The following is a 25,609-nucleotide window of genomic DNA, read 5'->3' as shown; positions in this document are numbered from 1 at the left end:
GAGCCTGAGCTTTTTGCAGTCATGAAGATTGTCTAGACGCCTTCATTCATCTCTGTACAAACATGTTCTTCAAGTGTGACCCTTCAACCCCCAAACTTGTGGATCTGTCTAAAACATGCTTGCTCACAGAGCAGGACAGCTCTTCCACGGAAAAGTTGGATGTCATCTCATTACTTTTATGCCACAATTTGTACCATGCCTGGTAAGTCCTAAGTACCTTACAACTGTTCTCAGTGAATACAGCAGGGACCCTGTATAGGTCACCCTGCCAGGGCACATTGTACATTCAATTTCTGCTTCCTAAAGAAAAGCAGATCACATTTCATCCTGAGTATTGATGGTTCCTATGAATTTGCCAAGATTATTCTGAATTGTTGTTCTCTCCTCCAGAGTATTTAGTACTTTATCTTTGTGACCCTGCCAACACTTGCAATCACATTCTTCATTCCCTTACCCTGGTCCAGTCACCAGCAGATTCAGAAGGTCACACTGAAGTGCGACTGTGAACATCCCTTGAGTTCTTTATAATTCACAGAAAAACCTGTCACAGAAAAATGAAAATGCAAGTAATTTGAGTGTTAGCCATTGCTGACTTTGCGCGATGAATAATCTCAAGCACTCTGAAAGACTTGCTGAGTATTTTGCAAGGGCAGCAAGGGCTGTTACATTGATCTCTAGCAGGAAATTGTGTGTGTAACAAAGTCCACAGATAAAAGAATATAAAGTTTATATGTTTTCATATAATCTAGAATATCCTTACAAATTTTGTTGAAATTTAACCAACCTATCAAAGCCAGCTTATTTATAGTTCTTTATACTTAGCTATATCTCTTTCCTGAAACTCAGCATTTAAATTTATCTAGGCAATTTTTAATTCAACTACCAAATTAATCAATGAAAAAGTAAATGCACCATACTTAGTGGGTAAGGGTGCAATCCAATTATTTTGTTGAACTTATTTGAAGGTTGGAAACTCTAATGAATGAGAAAAAAAATCATCAGACTTGAGCTTGCTATAAATAGGCTTATTAACTACAGCCTATTTACATACACAGCTGCAGTCTTCCAGAAAGACTTGCAGAACAACTTGCAGAATGTGTTGAGAGACAGTCAAATAAAGTATCATCTGAACATTAATTCCAGCTAAGTGAACAGATCCCTGGAACACTTTAGCATATAAACGGAGGTCAGTGGACTTCAAGTAGAAGTGGAGAACATAAATCCAAGACTTGAGGTTTACAATGCCAAGAAACAAAATCACACAAGCAGAACAGACCACAAGCTGTAGTACCTGCTTGTAAGATAAGACAGAGAGGAACATACTTGTCAAGAGTTCAAGATCTTGTTTTCCCTTTCTTTCACAAAGAATAATGTGACCTCAGGTCCTCTTCCTGATTATTTGAAAGGGGGAAGAAGAGGACAGAGGACATCACGTTTTACAGCTCAGTAATCACTCTCCTGGCAAGAAGCTGGATGACAGACATTTCCCATTTGGAATGGTAGAATATGCTCTACTCTGCTGAGCAGCACGCCACAGAAGATGGTGTCCTAAAACTATCATATATATATAGCTTACAGCAACAAATTCCATTACAGTGAAGGAATATTATTTCATTAAATACCTTCTCCCACAAGCAGCACATTAAACTTGGCACACGGAGAGGATTAGAAAAATCTTTGTCCAGTTGACATCACCGAAAGTAGAAACTAAGCACAATGATCATTAAACCAGGCACACAATTAAAAAATAAAGCTCAGAATTTTAAGTGATACAGAAGTACTGAGACAGCATTAATATCCTTCCCCGCTGAGTTGAAATATTTAAAATACAAGGAAAATCCTATTTCTATTTGCTTATATGCACTCTAGGAGAAAAACACTGATTTGGTGCAATTGCTAAGGCAGTATGGTTTACAGTCTATTTCATCTTACATCATGATATTATTCCATTCTCCACCCTCTGTATGAAAATTTATGTATGATTAGATGAAATGGGACATAAGAGGGTTTTTTCTGAGTAATTTATACCAGGACATTGTACACTGTTCTTGAGACTAATATTTCACAATGATGGTTGTAAATTCAAACACTGTGATAGAAATCAGATGTCAAGGGACTATGTAACTACCAGAAGAATACGCATTTTAGTTTCTTTTTGTTCAAATTTGTAAACTAGTCTATGGAATAAATGGCAGAATAAAAACTAGTGGGAAAAACAGACGCAGACTGTGAGGAACATACTTTTTGGTATGTATAAAGAAGCAAACCTACAGAACCTGTAGTACAAAATATATTTTCTGTTACAGACCCTGTAACATGTCCTTTTTTTTCTTTACAACTTCAGTAAAGAAGAAATGGGATCTCAGTCCTAAACACATAAACCAGTTTACTTTTCTGACAAGTACTACTGAAAAGAGTTAACCATGTAAATCGGGAATTTGTTCAAACTTTCCATTTACCTGTTACAATTAATTAGAATTATATATGTGCACAATGAAACTGTAGATAACTTACATATTACATCATGATATATTGTTGGTATAAGTACCAATAATACTTGAGAAACTCTATGAACAAAATTTATTCTTTGATTTAATTGAGATTTATGCCTGCCAGCCTCACAAGATCTTTAACATTTTATTAATAATAATTTTGGACAAATTTTACCGGTATAATGTGCTTTACAGTGTATTTTGCTTTGCCAAACCATAATAAATACTTTTGCATCATTGTGACTACATTTACAATAAAACTACAGTGGCAAAGTGCAAGGCCTTAAAGGTCTCAGAAGCCTAAAGGAATCCTTCTAGGCCAATGAAACTGTATAAAAAACTATATAACAATGGTATAAAAAAAAAAAAAGAAAGAATTATATCAACATTTTGAAGCACATACTAATGAAGCAAACCAAGGTCTTGAGACTAATTTTCTTAATGACCATGCCAACTGTGGTCAGTTTATTGTTTTCACCATCTCTCCGCACTCCTTGTTCTCACAAAGCAGCAATGTGATGCGTGAAACCCTAACAAGTCTACCCACAATTCTGCAGCTGGTTCAGTGTTTCTCAAGAATACTGCCTCTCTGCCCACCAAAACTACGAACTCTGCTAGATACTCTGCTAAATCATTGAGTAACCATCTTTCTCAGCTGCTGCAACCACATGTTTCTTAGAATAACACCTGTACTGTCAGCATCTCAGTGTGATTGAGCAGACCAAGTTCTTTCCCCCTTTCACTTCGGCCCCAACCTGATCATTTTAGACTTCACTGCTTTTAGCATTTCCCCTCCACTCCATTAACAATGTTAACTCTGTCCACCATCTAAAATCCCATTGTCAGATCTTCCTCCACATTGGTCCTGTGTGTGGGAACCTCTGAATCTGTGTTGAACAGCGCTCTATATCCAACCCACATGCTCTTAGACATGCAGTTTCCCATTAGACTTGCATGGAAAAGATGTATTGTTTTAGCACTCTACTCATCTTCTGGACTGCAGACTCACTAGGACAAGAACTATCTTGGTAGTCCTCCTTCTGTTGTACAAGGTCAAACATACAGTCTGCACTTAACAAATACTATAGTCTGCATCTAACAAATACAAACATACTGCTGCAGATATTTGACTACTTCTGTAGTGAATAGTTGTTTTAAAACCAATCCTTGATGCTCGACACTAGCATTTCTGGCACCTACTTGTTCATAATGAAAAGTACGATATAGTTCCTTTCCTCCTTCCTCCTCAATATTGTGGCTTCTTACTTCATGCCTCAGGCAAGTATCACATCTGCCAAACCCAGGACTACCCTTTAGAAACTCTTGCATTGCAGAATGCAAGAGGGATGCAGTGTAATTTTAGAAGATAACTTTGTCAATGTGGAGAAAAAAGGCTTTCACAACCATTCTGTAAACCCTATGTGTATTTGTAAATTATTACTGAAATAAAATCCCACAGTAATTCTTTAAACTGCTGTGTGGGAGTAGAGACAAAGGAATGGGTGGGAAGAAAAGTGTATCTGCTTATACTCACATCATCAAAAGGACTACAAAACTGCATGCTCAGATAAATTTGCTGGCCAACAGAACAAGCACCCTAAATGTTACTTTTTAATTTCTAGTCCCACAATTCATTTGGTTGCAGTTTAGGAATTAGAGGATTTAAAACCCAACCATACGCTCTGAAGAGTAGCACACAGAGCAAAGGTCTAGCAAGTAGCTTTGGGCAGGTACCAGCCTGGATTCAAAAAAAGAAAGGGGCTGGGGTAGGCAGCCAGCTGTCGTGTATACGGTGATATCTACACCCAAGCTCAGGTGGAAGGCAGAAAGCACACTGTCTGAGGTTACCTCAAGAGAATCTAAACAGAACATGTATAGCAGGATGACAGCAGCACTCAATTCCTCCAAACTCCACTTGACTCCAGTGAGGAAGGCCACCTCATCCCTTGTCACTGTCACTCTGGTGCTGTAGTAATCTAGGATATCATAGAATCATCATAGAATCATAGAATGGTTTGGGTTGGAAGGGACCTTAAAGATCATCTAGTTCCTATCCCCCTGCCCTGGGCACGGACACCTTCCACTAGACCAGGTTGCTCAAACCCCATCCAACCTGGCCTTGAACACTTCCAGGGATGGGGCATCCACAGTTTCTCTGGGCAACCTGTTCCAGTGCCTCACCACCCTCACAGTGAAGAACTTCTTCCTTACATCTAATCTCAATCCACCCTCCTTCAGTTTAAAGCCATTACCTCTTGTCCTACCACTACATGCCCTTGTAAAAAGTCCCCCTCCAGCTTTCTTGTAGGCTCCCTTTAGGCACAGGAAGGCTGCTATAAGGTCTCCCTGGAGTCTCCTCTTCTCCAGTTTGGAGCCTTCTCTTCTCCAGTTGTGTGTCAGAGAGTTGAGTTAGCACACTCTGGTCCATCTGGAGACCAGGTGTCAATGGCAACTAAAGCTGATACATTTTTCCTTCATATTGCAATAGCTCTTATGCAGTGATGGTTACTGTGCCTCAGCTGGCAAGAGGAGGACGCTTTCAAAGAGCTGCTGGCTTGCCTGCACCCAGTGGAACACATCTCTTGGTTCTGCTCTGGCATCCCCAAGCTGAGACACACAGCAACTTCAGGTGTCTCCAAGATCAGCAGAGACTGCTACTACCACGGCCCTCTCCCCCTGACTCTCAGCTGCCCATTTATAGATGCAGTCTAGTCATTTTGAAAAGAACTGAACATTACAAAGGTCACATTACACTGGTGAATCTGACCTGATGCCTTCCAGCAACATTATATCAGGAAAATAATTTTTAAAAAGATCTAAGTTGTTTTGAATCTTTCTTCCACATATACACATTCACTTGTTCCACCAATATTTCAGACACACACTCTACGTAGTACAATGCTTTTTAACTGTTGCCCCTTAACAACATGAACCACATATGTACAAATTACTTTTAAGATGTATTTGTTGCATACCCAGATATTGAGGTTTCCAAAAAACGTGCCTACTTTAGGGCATATCAGTCATTCAGAGCCAGAAGGCAAACTCTTGCCAAGTTCTCCCTAGCAGAATTAGATGCTTTCAGCTTTTGGGTTTTAGATGGGCAATTCAAGTTTTAGAAGATTTGCCAAGCTCTACACCACAAAACTTAGCATGCACTTTAGTCTTAAAATTTGCTAGGCCTTCTGGCAGTAAAAAAAACCCAACACATTCTTAAAATGGTCAAGTTACAAAGAAAAATTTTCCTCCATATCAGTTTCATATTAATTTGACTATTTTCATCATTACAAGACCTCTTTTTAAGAACAAATGACAGCAATATTGCCACTCCCACAAGGCACACTATCAAAACCAACCGCCCCAATTCATAGGACAAAGTCCTGTTACTAAAAAAACAAACACACTCACAGAGGGTACTACTTCTTTCAGCAAATATTGATACAAAAACTTCAAAGAAAATACAACATTTCCTAACAATGCCAGTGTTCCTTCTTCAGCCTTTCTCTTGTTCCTTTTTCACCATTTCTCTTTCGTCATCTTCTTTCCCATCAGTTCACTATCATGAAGTAATGGACTGGCACTCTCAAAACCCAATCTCCATAATCATCTCTTAAATTCTAGCAGCGACAGGCATCAGCTTACAGTCACAGGAGAGAGGCTCACAGAAGTGCAGTTACAAACCCTTCAACATTTTGGAATGAATAGCAAAACAATCCACTTGGAGAAAATGTGATAATGGAGCCATAACGTGATGGCACCAGGCTCTTAAAACCTTTCTACTCAAAGCTCTATTGTATGCATGATTTAGTTTGAGCATAGGGATATCTGGAAGCCACATCAAAGGGCTAATGGATAGACATTTTGTTAACATATGTAGAACTGATGCCAGGCCATAAAACAACATTGTACTGAGTATTACACATCTTCAGAGAAGTCCTTTTTTTTTTTTTTTTTCCCTGGGGTTGGGGTTTTTTTTTGGTCTACAAATTATTTCTTCCCTTACGTGCATGAATGCCTAACAGGCTCAGAAGCCTGGACAATTTTCATGTTCTCTTGTTCCCTGGAGCTTTGCCCAGTATCACAAATTCCGAGAGAGGGCTGATTTTTGAAACAGGGAAAGGAAGAAGAATGAAAAAGTAAATAAGCTGCCATTTCCTTTGTAGAACAGGTTCTGTTACATCAATCACAGATTGGTAGAGAACTTCACAATCTATTACCTTAGGATCTCTGTTTCTCAGGTCATTCCTGGGACTGCTACTTTCAAAGTGCTGTCCAAACTTGGCTCAGAGCTACAGTACATTCTTCAATGGTCTTTTATGCCTGTGGTGTTCAAAATAGAGTCACTTTTCAAATGGTACATTTTGTAGATATGGCACTCCATAAAAACAGGAGGCAAAAAAGCTGTGTAGAGTGAATTCCTGGAACAGCTCTTCAGGATTCAAAAAAAGCCACTTATGAGCTCCTCTGTTTCTGGTCTACAGTATTTATGCTAGATCACACAATAATGAGCAACGATTAAATTTATGTACTTTGTAGGGCACTTAGGAAACAGTTTTCCCATCACTTAGTAACTGTAAGATAAGTAAAACAGCACTGCACACCAAGAAATACGCAGTACAGAAAGACGCTGAAAGTCAGGATTATAGAAGAGTTATATCTTTATCCACTTTGATACCTTTTCAGCTAATCAAGTATTTTGTGGTTCCGTGTTTGGCACATTAGGTACATTGAAGCCAGACTAACAAGAAACAGCTGCTATTTATAGCATTTCCCCAGAGATGGGGATGGTTGCTTCTGCACTTTAAGACCAACCATGTTACATCTGTATTAAAATGAGAAGACAAACATGTTTTACTGCCAGCTCTGCCTGAATTTCAAATGAAAACCACATTAGTTAACTTGTGAATTTCTCAGTCAGTCAGTCTCCAGTGTCAATTTACATAGTTTAAATAAAACATCTTACCAATATACAATACAGTACAAAAGGATGCTAACAGCATGGTCCCAGGTTCAACAGTGTGCTTCAAAAACTCCTTCTCCAAGATAAAAGTCAGGAATGGACTGCAAATGTCTCTAACCTGCAATAGCCTGGACCTCAGTAGGTTCTGCTACCATACCTTTCTCATTTCACAAACTCTTTGGCTCAACTGTCAGCAGTCATAAAGGCTTAAATATGTTAAATCCCACAACCCACAGGTTTTCCACTCTCACTGCTGTCCTAAGCACTGTGAGAATGGGATCCCAAGCTCAGAAAGGCTTCCAGGGCATCAAGTCATAAGCATGTTTGGTCCCACTGCTTCCAATCTGTTTGTATGAAGAAAAGCTTGATCTTGAACTCATTATCTTATAGGCACAGGCTCACCTCCTTTGGGCACCTACAGGTATTCAGGCCTCAGCAGGCACTAAACAAGGACCCCAGGACTGACAGCGGGGATGGTGGATGTCTCTGCTCAGAACATGAACGGTCATGCCCACTCTGACAGTAGCAAGGGTCCTGTGTTGGGAAAGCAGCCCTTCCCTAACTTAGAAGGGATAATACAAAGATAAACAGACCAGAGACATTCATGAGACGCTGAACTTTACTGACAGCATGACAAAATCCATTTCCTTTTTCTGTTCTGTGCTTTCCACACCACCTGAAAACTTGGTAGTGCAAAGTTGCAACTTACAGCAGGTTTCAAAGTACATTTTCCTTCGTTGGAGCAATTGATGCTAAGGCATTTGCTTACTGCTACTGGCTGGCCAAACAGAAAGGATAAAGCAGAACAGAAACCTGAAGTATCAGTGGGCGAATTTTTCAAAAGTACCTGCATGCCTTGGGTGCAGAGCTGCCTCAAAAAGCAACAGGACATCTGCACCCATGTCACATCATCGCTTCTGAAGATGAATGCATTCCTGAGAGCTTGATGCTTCAGAAAGCAGTAATTACATTTCTTTTACTGCTTTAAGTTATTCAGGAATGTAAATGTGTTGGTTAAGCATAGGTGTCTAAACAAAGATTTGCAAGTTTGACAATTCTGACTATTAATTTTTATGATATCAAACATTTCTTGCAACAGCAAAACAAAGCATGTATTTCAAGATTTTAAGAACACTAATTTTAAAATACAGCAAACTTTTAGAAAAATATGTCAGAAATATTTCAACTAGGATTTTTTTCTGTTTTCCTTAACATTTTTCTAGTTTTACTTTTTCCCCCCTTCATTGCTATATGCAAGAATCCACACAAAACACTTGGAAAAATGACTTAAAAAGGAGGAACTGAACTGGACACTCTACAAGAGTGGTCAAACAAAATAAAAAAAAACAGGTTAAGAAAAACCAATAAATTGTTTTCTCCTTTAAAGGATTTTAATAATAATATTCAACATTGCTTGTAACATAAAATTTTCAGACAAATATTATTTCAGTTCTTGGTGATTATATTTAATAAACATGCTAAAATCTCATAGGAGGAATTAATGAATTGTTTATAAATCAAGCAGTACATTAAATTCTGGTCAATATATAGATGAACACAAACATGCCTAACGTGCAATTACATCTAGAACTGTATCACATCTCACCAGACATCTTTGGTATCCTACAATGACCCTCATTTTCAATTAAATTCCAGTTTTTTAAGCTATAATTTGCTCCAATACCTGTGACCAGTTATGTTTCACAGGCTTCAGCCTAATTTCAAACTGTTTTGCTTTAGACCTTTGTAAAAGCGATACCACCCGCTGCTGATTTCTCACCCAGAGTTCAGAGATTTGCTTTTGTTTCAATTCAAAACTTAAATTGAAATTTTGGCCCGTGGAAATGGCACCTTTCTATTCCCCTGGATTTGCACTGCATTTTGAAACACTTTGGTATAAAAGGCATTGTAAGAGTTTGGGTCTGCAATGTATTTTATTGCCTAAATAGCTAGATGGTTCCCATTTTTACCAGAGTAACACAGTGGAATGAGAGTGGTGAAGCACCCATTAAGGCTCCAAGAGGAACTGAGTACTAAAAAACCTAAACATTCACTTGTTTTATTTTTCTGTTTCTTGGTTACATTTTCAAAGTGTGTCCACTACCACTCCCATTAACATCAGCAGGGGGCTTGTAAATAAGTCTTTACCCAGTGTTTCAAAAAACTGAGCTTCTCAGTGGAAGAAGTGAAGAGATCCCAATCCATTTCATTACTTAAAGAAACAGCAGGACAGCAAAGAGAAAATCAAGTACAGGCTAGCACCTTAACATATCTTTGAAGGTTACATTTGGACACTTCATAACCTAAATTGAAACATCGAATGTTGAATACACCAAACATAATTCAGGAAAGATAGCCTATTAGTTGGTCAGAAGCATGGCTAAAAATTCAGATGACATAAAATTAAATTAACTGTACCCTAATTTAGAAGTTGGGGCATTGTCTTTAACTTAGTAAATACGTGTTTCATGAAGCTAGACTCATAGGTGATGGTATGTAATCCAACCAGCCATAAGGGTAGTTACTTTTTCCCTGCCCAGTGATCAAGCTTCTGAAACAGTACATTCATGCTAACACGGAGGATCTCTAGACATCACAAGCCAGAGCTACAGAACTACCATCTCAGAAAACATAAAATCTTTTAAGAGCTATGCCTGGTTTAAAGGACAGAGATAGTCATTCTTGTTTTCCATTGAGGTTAGAAAACTACAATGTTTAAAAAAGAATCATGGTTCCGTACATGTACTCTAGCAGCAATTTCTAGTGCTGCTGTAACTGAGCTTGCATCAGCATTTTCACAATAAACCATACTGCCAGAAAAATCATTCCATGTTGTAAGCTGACATGGAAGACCTCATTCCAGGCACAAATCCTTCAGTACCACAAATCTAGTTTGCATGATTTTTGGCTAAGAAGTTGGAAGAAAAGAGAAAGCAAGAAGAAAAGTCTTAAAATGGAAACCAACAATTTAGGATTAACTAGTGTTCAAACAGAATTTGCAATACTTTTTAGCGCAGATGGTTTATTCCTTCAAACTAACACACATACAACTCCTGCTAAATGCAGCAATGCTTTGTATAAGAAACACCATCTTCAAAAAAGTTAAACTGACATCCTGCATTCACTTTTCATCTGAGGAAAAACTCAGGCAAACAATTTTATTTCTGGACAGCAGAACCTGTCTTATTTGCCTGATCAAGAAACCACTTGAAGATTATTAACAGAACAATAAGCAAACTCCAAGCACAAATCATTATGGCAACCTTAACTTACTACTCGTTATTTAAAACAATAACTGTATTCGTTACAGTGCTAGGATCTCCCTTCTGCTTACATACACGCTTCTTTGTAAGCCTATGCAGAGAAACAAAAAGGAGGAGGTTAAATTGTGTACAGTTTAGTTGAACTTCCTGTTCTTAGAACACATTAATTCTTATAGTTTTCTAAAATATACCCTAGTACGTTAGAACTGAGCCTGGTGGTTTCAAACCTGCTACCTGAAAAAGACTGCAAAGCCAATATGTCTGAAATGTAGAAGAACAGGTGAATGAGTTACTCGCTCGAGGGATTTCTTAGGAAGGGCTGTTCTTTGCGTTTGTTTTTTCATATTTTAAAGAACAAAATAAGTTATTAAGTTTCTTTTTGTATATTCTCACTCACCTGCTCTGGGTACTTGCTTCCAACTATCTCTGCCACAGTGTTAAAGGAAGGAGAGTCTGGATAGGTTTTAGCCCCCATCTTCAGGTGCACAACAATCTTAGTGCCCCGGAAAGACATTCGTGACATCATTTCAGCATCTTCCACAGAGATGCAAGCAGTGGGAATCTGGGGCACATCAGGCTGGTAATCCTGCCACCCAGTATGTGGGCTGTGAAAAGAACAATAAAAACACAGTGTTAATGACTTAGCTCTGTAAATTATTATCATTATTATAGAATTATTAAAAAGACCACTTTCACTACCATCCCCAGCAGACTCTCAAAAAGGATATATTTACTGTTTTTAAATAAACCTTTACATAAAATACATCAAGTGTTGTTATACTAATCAGAATATCTGACTGTTAGCATTCTGTATGTCTAAAAGCTATTCTGTGTCAGCTTTATTTAGGTCATTACCAAGCTTTGACATTACAGTAGTAAATGCTCTGATACCACACTTCCTTCAGTGCTTTATTAGGAAGAAAAGCAATGAAAAGCTGATAAGTGAACAGTTTGTAAGAAGTGCATTATTTTCCCTGTGACAAGTAATGAAATTAAATTCACTACTTCAACTATTTCAACATCAGACTGGAGATCTATTTTGAAGAGCGCTAATATGAGAGACTTCAGGAAAAATAAGACAATGAGACCATAAAAAAAAAAAAAGCACATTTATTCATTCTCAGTACACTCAAGGTTTCAACCACTATCTGTAGATGAAAAAGAATTAAAAAAAACCCAAAAAACAAATAGCCCACAACAATTAACTTTACATACATTACACAAAGAAGAAGAAAAATATGCACCACTAGATGTAAGGCTTCAGTGTCTCCCATTTAGGAATAGCTATGCCTTGTGGAAATAAAAAAAAAGGGAAAAAAAATAAACCCCTAAAAATAATCACAAAGTTCCTCTGACATTCACAGTGCGATATGGAGTGACTTCTTTCCTCTCAGAAAGCTGCAGATGGTTTCATGACTATTTAAAGCAATTATTTCCCTTCCAGAGGCTCCTTCTACCACTGCCGTATGCAGAGCTAACTGAAGTGAGGATTCCACGTCTGACATCACAGGATCGCTAAAAGGTAATGGACAAGTGCCTTAGCAAGTTCGTTCAATGTTTTTTCACATTTGGCCATTATTTACATATTTCTCATTTTGTGGTGCTTCTGTTGTGATCTTTGGCTCTGACTTGCAGAAGTCCTGACCATTACAGCTGCAGCTGAAGTCAACGCTTTTGAAGTGAAGTTGTATATAAAGCCAGATACAGCAGCAAGAAACATGTGGGGGGAAAAAGAGAAATCAGGATCTAGATGTATGCCCAAATTCTCAAATACGTCCGATATTAAATCATTCATTGCCTTCATGTCCCACTTGTAAAATGGAAATAAAAATACTCTTTGTTTCACAGACAGGGAAAAAAAGGAAATAAAAATACTCTGTTTCAAGCAGACAGACTCAATGAACACTTGAGAACCATTCTGATACCACAATAATGATCAGAAATCGATGGGCATACAATTACATGTCCTAAATCCTAAAATAAGCTTAGAAGTGCGCATTGAAATATTAGGGTAAAACTGAATAAGCAGCTCTCCAGTACTGACCATCCTCTGCAGGAAATCTGTAAGCTGAAATAATACATCTGCAACCCTTTATTTCAGGTCTACTTTGTAATTCTCATGTTTCAGTCACTACTCCAGAGGTGTTTTCAAAATAAATAAAATGTTCAGCCATCTAGAGGCTTCTTCAATATTCTTATGAATATGCTATTTGTCTGTTTGTCTCAGTTACTAAATTCTGACTTCATCAGTGAAATGCCAGTGAATTATGTTTCCGAAGGAAATATCTAAAGCTAAATCATATCTTTACCTACGTGTCACCCTATGAAGAAGGGCTAGAGTTGGGAGCTTTCAAACCAGATTAGAGACATTCTTCACATCAGCTGTTACAAATTTTAATACTATTTATCCATATATTAGTAACAGAATTGCAGAATGGTTGAGTTTGGCAGGGACCTCTGGATGTCATCTGGTCCAACTCCCCTGCTGAAGCAGAGTCACCCAGAGCTGGTTGCCCAGAACCATGTCCAATACATGAAAATCTTCACCTATGAGCCTGCTTACAGCAGCAGACTGTTTATACATTTAAACAAAAATTTTTAAAAATTTGAGGGATTTTTAAGGCTTCTAAACTGGAAAAATCCCACTTAATTCCTGGAGATGTGGTGAGGAGAAAGGGAGAAATCTGCTTTGTAAGGATATAGATTAGGTAAAATGTGAGAGATTATTCAGTTCTATTTGTTTAGAAGAAGAAATCCTTCTCAACAATAACAAGTCATATTGTAATCAATAACTTACCTTGCAGAGTAGATATGTATAAACATTTATTTGAAAAGAAAATACTAAAAAATCAGTTCACAGAGGTCTTACAGGAGCTGCTTCAGAGTGTAGGCAGATCTGTTTATTAGGTGGCAACAGCTTAGGAAGCTACTTTTCCCAGTTGTTTACGGCTGAACCTCATATGAAGGCCAGTGCCCCTTCTTCTCATCAGCTTTGCAGGTCGGGTAACCAGTAGCTCACCTTTGAAATAACGGAGTTACCTGGGTACTCAGAATCTCTTGTGCCACATAATCCTCCCTTAGTGGGATAAACTCATATAGACTTGTAAATTCAGATCTTTTTTCTTTTTTTCCCTTTGTCCTTGTTAAAAAAAAAAGGCCCCCCTCAACCCCACTTTAAACCACAACAATTTGCTGCACATGTTTAATATTTCTTTGAGTGTTTGGAGATATACCCAGCATGTTAACCAGGAGACTTTCCAAAAAACATAAAATAAAGAACACACTGGAAAAAAAGAGAGATGACAATTTCATGTATTAATGTTCAAAAAAACCTTACATTCAACAACTGAGCAGAAACAAACAGTTTCTGCTCATTTTAAATGAAGCCATTCACCTGTGTTTTCTGGCAAGATTATGTCTTATTACTAACATGCCGTGTACACTGAACTGTAGTAATTCAAGTTTTATCACCACCTGTATTGATTTCACTCTCCTTGTTATTTCCCGAGATGCTCAACAAAAGAAACCCCTAAAACTGTATTGTTTCTCCAATATAAGTAGCAATTACATTTCTTTTGGATGCTCAATCCCGATGCCCCACCACAACTGTGAATAAAGCTTCTGACAACCCACTGAGATGCACACGTGCTTACACGCCCCAAATGAACTTGCAGGTACAAAATTTACCCCAGCTACTCCAAAAAATAAACCTTAAAGTCACTTGGTAGTCTTACATTTTTATGCTCAAACTACTATTTTTCCAAGATTATAAAGGCAAACCCAACAACCCAAATTAAGATGTTTTGGCACAGGCAGGCAGAGCCAGCAACTGTTCAGAAGATACCAGGACCTGAAGGGAATGGATGACTGTCCAAATGATTGCTACAAAAAGGGAAATGGACCCTAAGCATTATCAGTACAAAGGCACAAGGCAAATATCACAGTACTGTATATTCTTAATGTTACAAGATGAACTTGGATAGAAAACATTTGCGGCAGACAGTAAGCATCCTGGGATATACCTGATTAAAGTTTACATGCATGCAAAATACACCCTGTGTTAAGTGTATCTACACAATAAATTGCTTAAAGTGTCAAAGAGTACATCAAAAAAATTCTAAGTAAATTTAGCCCCTTTTATGCAGAGATAACCAAAAACTGGAAAGGCTGCTGGCCATATGGCAAGACCTGAGCAAGAATTAACTAAACAAAATAAAAAAGATATTAGCAGACTTTGTGTGTCAACAGATGAAGATGAAGAGAAGCAGTCCTGAGTTTGCCTCAGAACAGGGTGAAGAGGATGTAGTTCAGGAGAAAGAATTTTGGTACTGGTGGGCAAGGAAGACTTTTTTTCACTGAGTCTGAACAAACATGACTTTGTGGCTAGTCTTTCTAAAGTAAAAGGATTTTACTGAAAAAAAATAAAAAAATCTGACTTGCATTTGCCATTCCCTGTCCCTTGAAAAAGAAAAGAAAGGATCACATAAAACCAGCTAGGGAGATCACAAAGCAACCCTGACTCAGAATCAGCATCTACCTTTGCAATGTTGGTACCTACAGGCAAGCAAGGTGCACCTCTGGTGTTTCCTACTAACACCTGGGAATGATGTCCGCTTTTGCTGCTTCAAACCCACACTCTCTCTGAAAATGTTGTCATCCTGCAAAGCCTGAATTCATTTTGCAAAACTTCAATGGCAATTAGGCCATTTAACATCTAACCTACTCATAGTCCAATACCATAGTTTGGTGTTCAGTAGAGGAGAGGGGGGTGGGCAGTTCTTTTTTTTTTTTTTTTTTTTTAATTTATTTAACAAAAGCACCTGTTCTTCTGATTTTAGAGCTACTGGATCACCTCATCTCCATATTTAAACTACTTAAAAAATTGAACACATCTAGCTAGATTAATCTTTTATAAATCTATTAATGTTAATAAAAACTCATCATCATTCGGTCTTGACATTCCTTTTCCAACAGCTGACAAGATTCAGATAAATAAAGTGGTTGGGTTTTGCTTTTGATAAACTCCTAGATTTCACATCTTGGAAAGTATCTAAGAGAAATATCACAGTATGAATAACAAAGCAGAGGAAAGGCTCCAAAAAATAAAGCATCTTCTCTGTTAGAAGTGCACATCAAATGACTAGTAAGAAACAGATTACATCTTACAGAAAAGTGTAAAGGAAGAGTAAAAAAGTCAAGAGGCAGCTAGTTAGTTTCTCTTCTGAGTAAAATAATCAAATGTGGAGAAACTAACCGGTGTGGATGAAAAGATGTGCTGCTGGTGTCAGGTCAGTTCTAACTCTTGTTACTGTGGTAGCTGACCTCACAGTCTTCATGCCTGGACTACCAGCTCTTATCTCTAAGATAAGCTAAAATGCCCAAGGGCAAATGAACTGTGTAAGAACCACTGCTTCAAGCTAAACTGGATGCTCTGATGGAAAACACATCTCAAGTTGAAACCTCGGGCAAAGATAGCAAATATACTAAAGGGAGAAGTAAGCATGACATTCCAAGAACTCTAACATGACTAATAGAAAAAAAAAACCAAACAAAACTTGATTATACTAAAGCTTACAAAGACCTGTTTCAGCCATAATGTGTATACACTCCCCCCCAATGCACAATTCTTCACACCAACCTCATAAAGCAATGTAGGGTTGGGAAATACAAAATGAATGTTGTCTAAGTAGCTTTAGTTTACTCACTCATACAAACACATTGTGAGACTCTAATTACATACATGACCACCTATTTTCTACAGGACTCATGCCATATTCACTGTACCAACCACATATAAACTAAACATTCATATCAGGTCAGCTAGTTTGTTATTACTGACTTAAATCATGAAATACATTCCTGAATGGAACCATGACTATATTAATCAATAGCTATACCCATAGCAAGATCGCAGCCTTAACTCTCAGTAATAGGCTCACATCCTCCTCCTACTTTGGCTCTGTTTTTTCACTTGTATATTCTACATATCACAGAAAACATGCTCACGTACAAAGCTTTACACTTTAAAGGAGTGATAGAACACTGTAGCAAAACAGAAGGGAAACTGTACATCTTGATCTCACACTTAGCTACAGAGAATAGCTACTCATGAGTGCCTCACTCCTGTATCTTTCTCTTCATTGAGAGCAGTATGGCAAAGGCGGAACTCCATTCCAGTGAATCCCCTCTTCCAGCACCATGAAGTCCTTACAAAACAAAACTTGTCCTTGTGTGCACTCAGACTGTGTACGTTCCTTCAAGATTCTCACCATTATCTGGATAGAGAGTCCAAACTGTAACAGAATTAGTCAAAATGTCAAAAGTATCGTTAATCTTCTCAGAAGAAACAGGTCTTTAAAAATAAAATCAAGACTATTCCCCTTTTACAGCCACTTGGCAAAATATAAAATAAATAGATGCAGCCTAATTTTGTGTTTCTGTCATCATTTGTCCCAAGATGCTCTTGCTTTGTTTGCTTATTATATTGGCTTTGTAGGATTTGATTTGTTGGTTTACTGTAAGTTGAAATAATAGCAAGACTGCTAACTTGGAAACAAAATATGAATATGCACAGAAAATTTTAAGAAACTAAGGAGCAAAAATACAATGTAGTACAAATATGAAATTAAATAATATAGCAGTCTGTTGCAGATAGAATATTTGGAGTCTAGCTAGACAGTCTCTTCCAGATTACTTTGTACCAACCTTTAATTGATGTAGCATCTGCACAAGTGTAATGAAGTGTGAGAGAGACTCCAGAAACTATTGCCCTTACAAAGGAAAACTCCCTTTGAAAGAGTACAGCATTACTCTGTTACCACATGGACTCCATTTAAATTAACATTTAGAAAACTGCATCTAATCAGTGCTAGGCACTCATTAAAATTAGGCTTTACCAAACAAGCATAATAGCTTTGACATAATTACATATGTGCCAGGCTACAGAATGCAACTAACACGTATATGTTTCTATTTCATTATAATATTCAGTACCACATGCACCAAGGGAATTCTATGATAACCACAGAAGATTTAAAAAATAGTGTGGACTAGATACGGTTTGTCAAACAAGGAGCAGAAAACAACTGTGAATGGTAAAATGATCAAATGAAGCAAGTCCAATGAATTCCACCCCGGGACTATCCAACTGCTGGGAAAGTTGAAAAGTCTGCACAATGCTTTCCAAATGTCTGTAAGAAATGGAGGCTTGCATCAGCTGCTTTTCAACTGAAAAAGAAACTTTCTGCATCTTACAGAGATGAGGACGACTCTCCAGCAGCTGACAATACCTTGAGGGAACGATTTAAGTCATACACCTGTTTGGCCTCCTTCGGCTCAACATGAACAACCAAGCTCCCTCCCCCTGTTTACATCGCTGCGCTGTGAGAATGCAGCTGCCTGTTGCACGCTACCATAGGTATGTTAGCAGAGGGCTCCTGGAGGGAACGCCAATGACAATTCTAATTGCCAGCAGCTGCAAGGCTTCTGGCTTCATGCAGTTTCTTTTTATTTTTTGTTGAACTTCTGGCTTCTCAGCCTTGAGCAGAAGCCATATTTATGTCTTCAGTGACCCCTCTATCACCAGAGACTAGGGAGCACACAGGACAAATTAAAAAAAAAACCTCACTGGAAACAGATGTTATATTTTATACCTACAGGAAGCATATAAATAAATCCAAACAAAAAAATGAAAACCAAAACAACAACAACAACAACAACAACAAATTTTCTTTATTTGGAAAGAAGAGAATCAGACAAAGAGGCATCACAGGGCTAGCAATGCCTAACCAAACTAACAGCTATCTGTCTAGAATACTGATCTGGCCTTCATACCTTCTCCATTTAATGACTTTTGTTATTATTGATAATGAATTCTTACATTACAATTATCAGGCATAAACAGGTGTGAAGAGGCATCAGAGCTTTCAGGGTAGGATCAATCACCATATCAGTGCTTCCAAGACTCTGCTTCACTGCAGACAGTAAGTAGCAGGGAAGGTCAAGCTCTTCCATACTCAGGTATATACATTAAGTCACACTTGAGCCTCCTCTGGCATTGAATACAATATATTATGGGACAGTACGGCAAGGTTCCTCCTCCTTTCGAAAGATGGTCATGGTAAAGGGCAATACGCAGCAGACACTTTCAGTGAACTGAAGGAAAAGGGTAGAGATGGAGGATACTGGTCTCACCCACCATAAAACTTCTTCCTTTTAATCAACTAAGCACAGAGGTGAATAGAGGGGAGCAAGGTCTGAAAGGAGGCAGGGGAAAGTTTCGAACTCACAGAAGAGGGCGTGGATGGCACTTTTCTTCTTCCCTCCCTTCTCCACACTACACACCATTCAGAGCAGTACCCTCTTCGGACACTGTCCTCCATAAAAAAACTGCAATACAAACCTAACTTAAACGTATTTAGGAATAGCTTTTCCCTACAATAAGTTGGGGCAATGGGGCAATGCAAACAAAGCCTCATGGAGATAAATTTTTAAAGTGTAAAAAGTAACACTTAAGGTTAACAGGAATACAAGGGCAGTCTAGAAAAAACCCACAAGTTAGGAATGGGAATGACAAAGGGGAAGCACCAACAGCAACTATGTAAACGAATAAAAGGGGAGAGCTTTTAAAACTAAAAAAATAGACAGTAGAATAACTTGGGTATTACTACCATAGATAGCATGGAAGTAAATCCCAGAAGTGAAATAGAAGAGAGGAAATGGAGAAATCTAGACATCTTTTCTGCTGTTTGTGAGTATAACCCTGTTTCCACTGAAAATCAGTGGCAAATCTTCCATTAACTTCAATAGAAGGTGGGGAGCAGGGGGAAAGCGTTTAAAAACTGACTGCATATGAGAAGAAAGAGCAAAGGGCCTCACTGAATTCTGTCTCAAGCAGTGAGAAAACCAAAAGCCACTGCAAGAAAGACACTTGTCTGGGTGAGACCCTGTATTTTCCGAAGAAAACTGAAACTCTGAAACATCTTCACTACATAAATGCTTCTTTTACTCCCACAGATCTAATTTCTGTGGAATATTAAACTCCTTTTTGATGCTCTATTAAGCAATCCAACACTTTTGCTGTTCAAGTAAAAAGAAGTAACTTCAGGTCAAGACAATAAAAACTATGTTAGTAAAAATAATACGGATGGGGTACCACTTATTTTTCCCCCTCAAGTGAGAGATTTTAGTAGTGCCACATGAAAGGAACTATTTTAACATCACATGTTCATTATATTTGCCTATCTATTTGACATATTATACAACACTCACACAATGTAAGATGCAATGTAAATTCTTAAGTGATAAGGACACTTTATCTAATAGTGTATTACACTGATTTGATAAACTCATTCTCCAATAAAATGGTATGTCTTTATTTTCAAAACTCAGGCAAGTCTTGCCTGTTGCTCCAAAGTTACAGATACACCCTGAAACTTGAAATCCACTGTAAACAGAAAAGTTCCTTTTAGCAACAGTATATATTTTTAAAGCTTATTATAACATTATAACAAATTCTGTGAACTAGGACTAAATATTGAGCAGCACAGCAAAATGTCATGCCAAGCATGAGCATTCTTTCCCCAGCTGTATTTGTTGACTGTGGCAGATTCTTCCAAAAGCTTCATAATCTACATCAGATGAAATACAAAATGTCCCAATAGGTACATGTTTCCTCTGAACAGCTCCTTTCCTGGCAATTAGTGTTGCGTCTGGGAAATGAAGAGTGCCAGGCTGAAAAAAAATATTTTTCCAGTGCAAACCATGGTTGGGATAATGACTGAATCAGTTCTGGAGATCTTCCTGTGCTGCTGGTTTCTTTGGGAGCATGCAGGAAGAACACCCGCTACACAGCAGCTACCATGAGGAAATAAATGTAGGGGTTTCCCAAGAAAACAGTTAAGTCTTGAGAATTCAAGTAATTTTCCTTCCTCAAAAGGAAAAGAGAAAAGGCTGCCAAATGGCAATGCTTTCTCACTGTTTTATTTTAGATATCAAGTTTGTCGTGCTCTTCTTACATACTACATACTCATACTATTTTGCTTATTGTTTGAAGGTTTGTGCTTTTCCTATTTAATCCTGGAGATACGCTGATTCTTTCATCATCTGCCGAAGGGGAGAGAAAAGATTATTCTCAATCCCACTCTTACATTTTATGGATTCCTTTAATATCCAATAAAGAGTGCCTAGGAGAGTCTCTGCTGGAAGAGAGACTGTCTGAAACAATACAATTTTCTTTCCTTTTCATTAGCTGATCCATGTTGCTGAGGAAAATGTTGTTGGAAAACTGGTAGCAGGCTGGAGGCTTTTGTTAGAATGTACAATAATGATCATGAATTTTATAGTCTGTACATAAATTTAAATACACAAATGCTTTTGGACCTTAACCAAGAGATACAGGCACACAGCCAGTCAGATCAGGTGAACTGTGGTGGTGGTGAAGGTGCATTGGGATTCCACACTACCTGAAAACCGACAGCCATGGGAATGCCACAGCTCTCCGAGCTCACCTCTGGTAGCTCCAGGAGAAGAGGGCTGTCAGGGGGGACCATAGGCTTCCCTGCTTCCTCCTCGCCCATCTGTCCTGGGTGTCACTCTTCTGCTCAGATGGACTCCACAAGGAAGGGCATGCAGTGAGTCACCTGCATTCATAGACTTGTGCACACACCACAGTCTCAGAGGTCAAGATATGAAAACACTAAAGCCCACCTAGTGCCACACTGCAAGGCAGTAACAGAATAAAAAGTGGGAACTTTCTTCCCAGTGTTCAAATACTAAGTAGGAATGATTTTCCCCCCTGAAGAACACTATGCAGGAAAATTATCTTACTGATAGTTAATGATTAATGTTAACACTGAGACCACATATGTAACTTCATCAATAATATAAATAGAAAATCTTTTAAAAAACTGTATCTACTTAGAAAGAAGTGTATCATACAATTTTAGAAGTAGAACTGTGTTTTACAAGCTCGTATGCACAGGCTGAATTGACTTGCAGCTGTCAAGCAAAAATTTGTTTCTGTAAAATACTCTGTACCTCACTTCTGTGTAAGCTTAGTGGAGTTACTTAAATTATGCACTGGAAATGGTACTTGTCTCAAATCTAGCTTGTCTATAAACAGATACTGAATTCTACGGAACAACTCTGAATGTGTGCAGTTCATAACTATTTTTTGCATAGTTTACAGCAGTTGTTCTGTAAGTGCAGTCCAAAGATCACTTCCAGCTTGCAAAGCCTTTGTACACCCAGCCCTCAAAGAAAGCTTTCAATAGTTTCATCTACATGAAGATAAAGGTTCACTGACCTGCACGTGAATCTTGTGATGTAGCCCATATGCTGATTAATACCAGTATTAACAAAAATCTGGGTTTAACAGGACAGTGCTTAATCCACGACTTTACCACTGAACTGTTCACCTGCAATGAACAGTTGATGGTTGACATGACCCATGGTACACTGCAAATCACACAGTTATCACTTCTTGCTGCCATAGCTATGAAACTATTGAGTGGCCTGGCTGCAAAAATGCTGATAAAAAATATTCTTCCTTGGAAATTCATGATTTGTCAAACAACTGGGGGAGACAGACCCATCTTGGAGCACCCTTCTAAAACCCTGACAGCCAGTTTGTCCAGCTCATGAGCTCTGCTTCCTGTTAACCCTGTAATGTCCTTCTGGAAAAACTCAGGTGGAGGTGAAAAAAGTAGTGTATTTGTGGTTAGAATTTCTCAGCCACAAACATACTTGGACTAAAAACCCCTTCAAGCCTCACAGATACTTTCTCTAATACCCAACAGTTACCCAAGCATACCAAACTGACCTGAGCACTTTGAAATTTCATTACATTTTCTTTAATCAGCTTTAATTGACTTAAGAGTAACAACATCCTCTTTCTATACATCTTCTGTTTATACAGATACACAGCCAAGCACATTGCATGATGAGCTGACACTGATCTAAGCATTTAAAATTGTTCTTTTTTAAAATTTTGTATTAAAAGTATGACCAATTACACTAGTTGTTTCAATTTAGATACCTTATGGAGGAGACCGTCAGAGGAATGAACAGCATTCTCCTTTCCTCTCTCAGGAAACTTCTATGGACAAGCATTACCTGGAAGTTTGATGCTTTACAATGGTGTTCTCCAATTCCTTGTCATCTTTTCACACTTGCCATCTTTTCACTAACTCTTAAGTCATTCCACTAAGTAACATTGAAATATCCGAGAAACAAAAGGTACTGCTCTATATGGGAAAGGGTTAAAGGAACCCATCACTGACTGTCACTGAGAAGTACCATACAAAGATTTACATGACTGAAACTTAATTTTAGGCACTGAAAAACAGTTACGCTTCTAAAATCATAAATTGCAGCTGCACTTATTCCAAGTAGCTCTTCTAAAGTTTTCTCATGGGTATGCCTCTCCACATTGCATTTCTGGCAAGACTGAAATGTTACAATTCTCTCAGACACTGCAGCACACCATTTGTGTTTTCCTAGATTGTCAGCTTTATAAACTGAGTAAAGGAAGAGGGAAAAAACCCACATAGTTACAGCCTCGGATGCTCTCTCATCCGGACAGTGTTGAATCCCTGCTCCACCTCTTTGGGCTTCAGCACAAACAGGTCCCTCTAATGCCCTTTCTGGAGATACAGAGTGTGTACTCAAGCTGTCTGGTCCCTGCACACTCTTTCTGGCTCTCCCATGTGCCTCCAGCAGCAACTGCAGCCTTCTCAGAGCCTGAAACTAGGAGCCCTGAAAGTTGTTTCCTTCTTTGAGACTGCAGGGAGAGAAACTTAGAGGGAGACACAGAACCTCCTCAAAGAAGGATCACAGTCTACTCCCTGAAAAGGTGCAAGCACTACAAAGATTATAGAACAGCTAAAACCTCCCTCACACCCCACCTGTAAGCTCATTCTTTCCCAACCTCAGACTTTTGGCAAAATCACATTTGAATCCCAGGACCTGATTTCTAAAGTTCATCTTGTTCTTGATTATAAAGAGCTGTTACTAGGAAAAAGCCTTGTACTTTTATGAAATTCCAGCTCCTTCATGCTCTTTCCAGTGGCTTCAACACTCTCATGGTGAGTTGTTACTGAATTGAACTCAAAATCCAAATCCTTTGAGCTACAGTGAACCAATTGCTTTTAAATATTTACATTTGAAAATACGATACGCCAAGGAAATGACCTGTATTCTCTGTCATTCGCCTCCTTCCAGAGCCTTCCTACAGATGTCTGTTAGGTCAACCTGAAATCTCAATCTAGCAGAAGTTCACAATGAAACACACTACATTTTATTTTAACATAAAACCCCATGGTTATATAATGGATTACTTAGCAGCAGTAGTCACCCATTGTTATGTAATAATACAACCATTACTTGGTTTTGGCATAGGCAAATTATTGCAGAATCTACTATTGGCTAACTAATCACAGTTTAGAAGAGGTGACTTTTAATGTTGTCTTCTTCACAGTAAACAATGTGCAAATGTTACACTAAGTTAACATTCTGTCCTGGATTTGGCTGGGATAGAGTTCATTCTCTTCCTAGTAACTGGTACAGTGTGTTTTGGATTTAGTGTGTGAATAATGTTGATAATACTGATGTTTTAGTTGTTGTTAAGTAGTTCTTATCCCAAGTTAAGTATTTTTTAGTTTCCCAAGCTCTGCCACCAAGCAGGTGTACTAGAAGCTGGCAGGAAGCATGGCCAGGACAGCTGACCCAAACTAGCCAAAGGAATATTCCATACCATAGAATGTCATGCTCAGTATATAAACTGGGGGGAGTTGGCCGGGAGGGGCAGATCACTGCTTGGGCATCAGTCAGCGGGTGGTGAGCAACTGCATTGTGCTTCACTTGTCTTTTCTGGGGTCTAATTTCTCTCTTTTTGTTATATTCCTTTTCATTACAACGATTATTATTGCTATTATATTTGTGTTATTATTATTATTATTATTATTGGGTTGGGGGTTTTTTTTAGTTACTAAACTGTTCTTATCTCAATCCACGAGTTTTACTTTTTTTTCCTGATTCTGCTCCCCATCCCACTGGGAGAGGGGAGGAGTGAGTGAGTGGCTGCGTGGTGCTTAGTTGCTGGCTGGGGTTAAACCACAATACATTACCACTGCTTGCAAATAGGGAAAGAGAGAAATTACCGTGAGCTACTCAAGATCCCACGGGGCAGAGTGATGAATGGAACTTCAGAATCCCTGGTTTTAGTTAATTCACATGATTATTCTCCCTCATTTGACAAATGTATCTAATGATACAATAGTTTCAATATCTCTTGTTGAGGTATATTTTGTGTGCTTCACAGTCACCAGCAAACTAATGTGATGAAATCCAAATAGAAATAAGTAAATCAGAAACCATGTTGTTCCCTTCTGTTTCTTATTCTTAAAATAAATGTTCTTCTTTTGTGATCACAGTAGATTAAAAATCCAGGAATTGCAGTCAAAGCTCAACGCTGCTTAATAGTAATGAACAGAAACATATCAAAGACAACCTCCTCTGTTTCACAGAGTATTTGCAATATTCGTATTAGACAGCCAATGCAGAAGTACTGCGGACAGTGACTAGGAAAGCAAGGTAACGGTGACACAGTTTAGCAGAAGTCACAGACCCTAGTCACCTACCTAGCTAATGACATATGGGAACAATCTATAAATACAAACCCAAAGGTCAGATTTAAAAAGGAAAGTTGGAAGAGAACAAAGTTATGGCTTTAGGTTTGCACCATCCTCCCAAATATAGAAACAAAATCAGAGAAAGTATAAGGTGCCTGAAGGAGAGGACAACAGGCAAGTAATCAAAGCTGGCATCACTGGCAGAGCAGAAACAGGAGTTGGCACCTCTCATTTAATAAACCAGATGGAGAAGGATTTTCACCA

General features: G+C 38.4%; 1 protein-coding gene across 2 annotated transcripts in view; it reads right to left on the bottom strand.

Moving 5' to 3' along the window:
- Positions 1-25,609, bottom strand: part of CPQ (carboxypeptidase Q) — a 168,008-nt gene that overhangs the window by 93,285 nt on the left and 49,114 nt on the right. For both annotated transcript variants that reach the window (XR_012649865.1, XM_075023657.1), the window contains exon 4: positions 11,113-11,320. Coding sequence is in view for 1 of the 2 variants with exons in the window: in XM_075023657.1 (XP_074879758.1) it covers positions 11,113-11,320 (208 nt within the window). In the remaining variant the exon portion in view is untranslated. The remainder of the gene's footprint in view (positions 1-11,112; positions 11,321-25,609) is intronic.

This window comes from Buteo buteo, chromosome 3 (assembly GCF_964188355.1).
Source record: "Buteo buteo chromosome 3, bButBut1.hap1.1, whole genome shotgun sequence".
Lineage (NCBI taxonomy): Eukaryota > Metazoa > Chordata > Aves > Accipitriformes > Accipitridae > Buteo > Buteo buteo.
Note: the sequence above shows the minus strand (reverse complement) of the source record. Positions and strands in the feature narration are given on the sequence as shown.